Genomic DNA, 7,707 nt, shown 5'->3' on the forward strand with positions numbered 1-7,707 from the left:
TGAATGTGAATTTAAACAAAGGACATTGTTTCTCGTATATTGAGTTGTGCTTGAAATGTACTGTAATTCTCCAATCTGTTAATAACTATGAGCCTATACTAAAAATCAATAAATCAATCAAGCTTGACGTCTTAAGTGCCTCGGGGTTTATAGGCCACACACACACACACACACACGCACACACACACACACACACACACACACGCACGCACGCACGCACGCACGCGCACACACACACACACACACACACACACACACACAATCCGACAAGCCTATAAGCGATATGAATTAATATGATTGCACGGCTTTAAGCTATAGGTATGTTAAAATATGCACTCCATATGCGCTGCAGACCGCATATATTACGAAGCTATGATCGCATCAGAAAAATAAATACATAAATAAATAAATAAAAAGCATTGTTTATAATTATGAAAAGGTGTGTGTGCAAGATATAGTGAGGATCACTTTTAATTGAATTAATTCTCAACACACACACACACACACACACACTACACACAGAGAGACCTGTTGCTTTTTACACCGGTGGGTTTACACCAGCCCCATTGGCTGCGCACAGCCAATGGGGGACGACGGGCTCTCCGTTCCCATTGGTCACAACGATAAAAACGTCCTGGGTGACGTCAGGGCCGGTATAAAGGCGGGCCGGAGCTGAGCTGCGGGACTCACAAAAATACAGTCCCGTTTGAGAGGAAGACCAGTGTGTGTTTGTGTGTGTGTGAGAGTCGAGAATATAGACATATTATACCGCCGCGGGAATAACCAACAAACAACACACATTACAGGAAGAAAACAACTTAATCAACACATGTTGTTGTCATGGCGGTGCTTTAATTAGAAGGCGGACAACTTTCCACGGACTTTCCTTCCCCCCCCCCACCCCCCTTTTCTTTCGAGCAACACCACCAACCAACCAACTCTACCCAGAGAGAGAGTATACATCGTCCGGATTCTAGCATTTTTCATTTTAATCCTTTCTTCTCCTCCACCATCTCCTCCTCCCCGCGGCGGTGTGAGTGAGTGAGTGAGTGGGTCGGGGTGGACAGACAGACCGGAGCGGACCGAACCGGACTATATCCTAATATTGTCGCCGGTATTTATTATATAATGCCCGCCGGCATGTTCAGCATAGACAGCATCCTGGCGGCCCGGCCCGCGTCCTGCACCAACAAGGACTCCATCCTGCTGCACCACCACGCGCACCACCGCAGCCCGCACCACGCACACCACCACGGGGTGGTGTTCTCCACCGGCTCCAACCTCACCGACTCCCTCTACTCCGCCGCGGCCGCTGCGGCCGCCGCTGCCGCCGACTACAGCGGCCTGTACTCGGCCGCGGCGGGCGGCGGACCGGCCGGCTCCTTGTCGTCGTCGTCGTCTCCGCCGGGCATGCACCATCAGTCCGGGGTGGGGGTGGGAGTCGGTGCCGGGGGAGCCGTGGTGCAGCAGGCCACCAGGCTGGGCGGATACAACAACTATTACTACGGGCAGCTGCACGCCGCCGGCCCCGCGTGCTGCGGCGCCATGCCCGGCCTGGGCTCGCAGCAGTGCCCGTGCATCCCCACAGGTATGGATCATAATCATATATATATACGGCATATACGAACATACTGTAATAAATGTGGGTTTGTTACGAGTACTACAACTTGTAGGTATAATGTCAGAACCTGAAAGTACCACAGACGATGGATATAAAGTTATCAGAGTGATCTTTATTACGGTAGACTTTTATACATGACGTCCTATAGTCACCACCTGAATTCAATGCTAATCGTAATCACTACATGTGTCCCCGTTCGTTTACCACGCCTGCCTGTGTGGCGTCATTGGTGATTCCGTGTTCACACGCACGCACATCACAATACTTTTAAAAATACTGAAGTTCGTATGTGAGTTGAATAATAAAATAATTTTAATTTGAATGATTTACGCATTATACTGTGCAGAATGTAGTGTAGGCGGCGAGGCCACAAAATTGTTTGGCTTATATGATATATTTTGCTGATTTTATTGTGATTTTGCGTCAACTATAAATAGACCTATACAATACTTACTAATACAAATAAAATGTAAATATAAATATTCAAAAAAAAAATACAATAACTGAGTTAAATAATTTGATGTGCTGTGCATCGCATAGTTTAGGGCAGGCCTATGTTCATACCCCAACATTAACTGAAAATTGAGTGATGGGTTGTTTGGCATAATTATACAATTGCCACAATGATTTGCCAAAATCATTGTGTTGCCATTTAGAGTTGACTCGAGTAAATTAAATATTAAGCGGTATAGGCTATACATTAAATAAGCAAAGTGTGTAAATGCATTTCACTAGATTTATGTAAACATGGAACATTTCGGTCCATTTTCACAGCCATTTGGGTCCAATTAAAAGGTGTGTGTATATGTGTGTGTGTGTATATATATATATATATATATATATATATATATATACACACACACACACACACACACATATACACACACTTCCTATAATGGCTTTTTGTATTGACCTGCAATCCTGCCCATGCATTTAGCCTACAAACCCAAGAGGTCAGATCATGTGAAATAAGCAGTATAGGCTATAAATCAAAGCAAGTAAACGTAAATAACAACAGAGTTTAGCCTTATAAAGAGGAACCTTTTCAGGTTTCATTTTAGGGAGGGATTGTCTTCTAAATACATCTTTAAGTGTTGTGACACATGCAGTGTATGGGCGTGTATATAGATTTGATATTTTATGGTGAAGATATTTTGTGTAGATGGCAAAAAAGCAGTGAAGTTGTAGACTCGTTTTTCCATTTAATACCGAGAGGATTTAAACCTGTTAAAAAAAACAGGAACGCATTTGTGTTTTCAGTTTTTCTTTTCTCAAAACCCTATGATTTTATAGTTCTACAAAAAAATAGCAGATACTGTAATAACTGTATACAAGCTCACACTGCACATTTCCTGCCACTGCTGCAAGAGTGCACATGCATTTTCTATTTTTTAGAACATTTCTTGATTTTTATTTTATTTTTTATGAACACAAATCATCTCTTTGCATAGGGGTGCACAAAACAGTTTCAGATGTCATCCGTGACTGTATGTATATATTATGTGTATATGTTTTAAATTGACTAAACCTTTTTGGGTGGGGGGGGGGGGGTCCTCTGGCACAAAGAACACTGTTAAGCACTTAATTAGAAGGATTTTGGTATAGAATCAATTTCGGGCGTCTTTAATTGAGTTTTTAAGTGGCTAACCCTCCTTTTCTTTTTGTTTGCCTCAGGGTACGACGGCGCCGGCTCGGTGCTCCTGTCGCCCGTCCCGCACCAGGTGATGACGTCCTACATGAACATGGGGGCGCTGTCGCGCACGGAGCTGCAGCTGCTCAACCAGCTGCACTGCCGGCGCAAGCGGCGCCACCGCACCATCTTCACGGACGAGCAGCTGGAGGCGCTGGAGACCCTCTTCCAGGAGACCAAGTACCCCGACGTGGGCACCCGCGAGCAGCTCGCCCGCAAGGTGCACCTCCGCGAGGAGAAGGTCGAGGTAAGAGAGCCTTAAGTTACCCTTAACGCTAGTGGTTCCCAAAGTGAGGGCGTTCCAGCTGTAACTCTGCAAATGGACCATTTGTATACACTCTCAGAGTTAAATTAACATTGATTTTACACAATATATCCCAGAGGTCTGTAGACTATAATGCATGTCAAACTGAGGGTGTCCTTGAAATCACTGCTAGACGTAAACATCTTCTCTCATGGGGGTCCCTGGCATATCTTTTCAAATGGGGGGTCCGTCCGTGGGGCTTATTGGTGTCAATTTGGGGGTCCTTGACGTGAAAAGACTAAATATAACTTAATGAAGGTTTCGTCAATAAATACAAACTATAGACTAAATGTGAGTATAAGGGACTAACATCCACCATTCATTTTACACTATAGGTTGCATGCTGAACACGTTGTGAGCTTGTAGATCTGCTATTTTCAGCATGGTGTGAAATCACGACAGTCATTAACGACGGCATCGAGGCACGCCAAAATACATTTTAGTCGACTAAATCAACTATAGACTTAACACTATAAAACATTCCGGGTGACTAAAAATGCGACTATACAACTAAATGAAAACCATTCAAGAGACTATGACTAAAACTAAATGAAAACCATTCAACAGACTATGACTAAAACTAAATGAAAACCATTCAACAGACTATGACTAAAACTAAATGAAAACCATTCAAGAGACTATGACTAAAACTAAATGAAAACCATTCAACAGACTATGACTAAAACTAAATGAAAACTATTCAACAGACTATGACTAAAACTAAATGAAAACCATTCAACAGACTATGACTAAAACTGAATGAAAACCATTCAACAGACTATGACTAAAACTAAATGAAAACCATTCAACAGACTATGACTAAAACTAAATGAAAACCATTCAACAGACTATGACTAAAACTAAATGAAAACCATTCAAGAGACTAAAATATAAACGTGTTAATCAAAATCAACAGAGAGACGGTTGTTGTCTGCACCCTTTTTCTTTTTTGTTCCTCTGCTCGATGTATAGGCGTTTTATAATTAATAATAAATATACTAATACTAATTAGAGAGGTGGAAGAAGTAGGCTATATATATATATATATATATATATATTGCTTGATTAAAACTAGCAGTAGCACAACATATAGAAATACCCTAATAGCCCCTATTAAAAATATTCAAGCGTGTGTTACACATACTTATGGACAGTGTCAAATGTCTTAAAAAGTATAGGCTAAACTCAATTATGCAGAATGGCCCATTCCTCCACAATTATATTATTGCTGCAATGTATAACTGGTAATGGCTGGCAAATGAATAAAGGTTGCGGAACTACTAAAATGAGTATACTCAAAGGTGTAAAAACAAGAAATATATACAATACAATATTCGGGTAAAGTAAGAGTATCGCCTATACTTCAAAATTGTATTCAAGTGCAGATATTTTAGTAAGTTCATAATAGACGGTTTCCCCCAAAGTTCCATATAGCTGCTAAAAGCGATGCTGATGAAGCTGTATAGCTAATAAACAATATATATTTATATATCCATAAAAAAACGATATAAGCTTGCGTTCTAAATGATTGTTTTTCTATTCTCGCATGTGTAGGTGTGGTTCAAAAACAGACGAGCTAAGTGGAGGAGGCAGAAACGGTCCTCTTCGGAAGAGTCCGAGAACTCTCAGAAATGGAACAAATCGACGAACAAAACCACCGCCGAGAAAGTCGAGGAGAGCAAAAGTGACGTGGAGTCGGACAGCTGATATAAACGATAAAACAAAACAAAGACTCTCTTATTAAAGAAATAAATAAGAACACACAAAAATCAGACCGCCTGATTTCAAAAAGGAGGCGCAAACCTTGCACAGTGCACCCGTAGAATCCTGAGTGTTGAATGGAACCAAATGCACCCTTTGTTAAAGGTCCATTTGGTTCTATTTTCTATGCACTCTGACTTAAAAGGAACTGAGGATTTGATAGTGTGACCACGTAGAGACTTGTACATAGTGTGGATGTCATGCACGTGGATGATGCAAGAAGATGTGAGCACTTATACGGAAGAGTGCATGCCAGATGTGCACCTCTCTGTAACGTTGTCTATTCTGTCCAAAATGTTACAATATTTGGAAAAAAAAGTGACTTAAAGTTATGTCCAATTATACACTATGCGAGAATGCGCAGTGCGTGTGTATATATAGATCCTTATGGGAATGTAATGCTATATATATATATATACCTTCCACTTTCTTGTTCATGCCCCGAACTGACTGAATAGGTTTTGTATAGCAATTCTAGACCTATAGTTGCAGGGTGAATGTTTAACGCATTCTTTATATTTAAAACATTTTCCAAATATTGTAATTTTTTTGGGGGGGGGTAAATGGCCACTTTAACAGCGAGGTGCCCACTCTTCCTGTAGTGCCCATGTGACTTCCTGTTATCATTTATAATGGTATTGATGAAATGTGTTGCCATGATGTTGCACATCTGTATAGTAAAATATTAACATTTATATTATTGATTATTTGTTCAGCTATTTATATTTAATTTAAGTCTTTAAAAAAAAAAAAAGGGGGAAAGTTATTTGGCACCGTATACGTACACCATATCATGGTGACATTTGTCTGCTTATATATCGCAATGTTGTTGTTTTTTGTGGCATCTTTTATTTTATGTATATTGTTACATATTCGTGGAGTTTTTGTCGTGACTTGAGTCGATTTATAGGCGACCCATTACCCACCAATTAAAAGTATGCCTCAACTAGCCACTGGGAAATATTCTGAGCTATAGCCTATATTTAATTAATATAGGTCTATTATATATCATGAACTGTACTGAAGGGCAATGTTTTGCCATCACTAAATGAAATATGAGTTGTTCGCAAAATGGCCATGCAAAAAAAAAAAAAAAAAAAAGTATATGGTGAATTTCTTGCCTTTTTTTTAATTTCGCAATCTAAGAAATCATAACATGAAAGAACAATTAAAACATAATCTTATAAAACAACTTATTGTCTGATCTGATTTCGTTCCTGTTTCGCACATCAAATGAAATATGAGTCTCGATTGCGATTGGACAGGGACATTATAATTGAGCTATAACATTAATGCGGTTGTCCCATTTGAAGTTATAATTCGTTTTGCACTTCATGGTTTGATCATATACACGATTAGTCAGGTTAAAATCGTTTTAGAGGCACCCAATCAAAGTATCAAACCAATTTCTTCAGCCTGCATACAATAATAATAAAGGCCTTGTATAGGAGTGGTGATTAACATGTTTAAGTTGTATTCGAAAACACTTGCATGCAGTTTGCTAATTTGCAAGATATAATAGTCCTCCATGCACTCATCGAACTCTGTTTTTTCCCTCTTAAAATGTATAGCCTATACTTATATATGTAGGCTACAAGTTAACTTTAAAACATTTCATTATTGCATTCACTGTTGCTGAATTAAATAGCTAAATTCATGCCATTTAATGCTAGTCTATTATGCACAAGCTGAATTTCTGTCGGAACTTTATCCCCCTTCCCCAGATCGCTAAATGTATAAATTATAATAGAAATCCACCATATTTTATGTTTATTATTTTTTACGGTCTATATGCAACAAATGGGCTACTATACTCCCACAATTTCAAAACGATATAGTCTTATTTTTTTGTCAGACAGACAGACGGACATATAGCATACAGTCTGCCCATTGCTCCAGTTGGCACGGGGCTCATGTGTACCCGAAGCTGCAGCTTCTATAAATGTAAATATGAATAACTGAAATATGGCATAGCAAAATATATATATTATATAGCCCATACGATACGTGAATGGTGATGTATAAATACAGGCATTTCCAAGTATGAATTATGTTCCATTTCCCTTTAATATAGTCCTATATATACCTAGCGTTATAGCAAAGAAAGGGGAAAAAAGGGGCGAAAAAACCAACACATGGCACAGATTCACTGCACGCGTGGAATATAACGCTATAGTATAGCCTATAGACCACATCAAAAATGTAATATTAGAATTAGGGCTATACACATTGCTGCCATTATAAAATTGATATATTAGTGTAATTACACACAAAAGAAAGGAGCGACTGGCGATTGTCATGAACTGAAACGAGCATCAAATGCACACCATG

General features: G+C 39.6%; 1 protein-coding gene across 1 annotated transcript; it reads left to right on the top strand.

Annotated features, from left to right (window-relative positions):
• The first annotated feature begins 733 nt into the window (after positions 1–733).
• gsc (goosecoid) lies at positions 734–6,530 on the top strand. The gene is made up of 3 exons (XM_080783593.1): positions 734–1,588; positions 3,296–3,558; positions 5,170–6,530. The coding sequence occupies exons 1-3, from the start codon at positions 1,129–1,131 to the stop codon at positions 5,320–5,322; spliced, it is 876 nt and encodes a 291-aa protein (XP_080639719.1). The 5' UTR covers positions 734–1,128; the 3' UTR covers positions 5,323–6,530.
• Positions 6,531–7,707: the final 1,177 nt, after the last annotated feature.

This window comes from Protomyctophum bolini (assembly GCF_963924005.1).
Source record: "Protomyctophum bolini genome assembly, chromosome: 15".
In the NCBI taxonomy this organism is placed as follows: Eukaryota; Metazoa; Chordata; class Actinopteri; order Myctophiformes; family Myctophidae; genus Protomyctophum; species Protomyctophum bolini.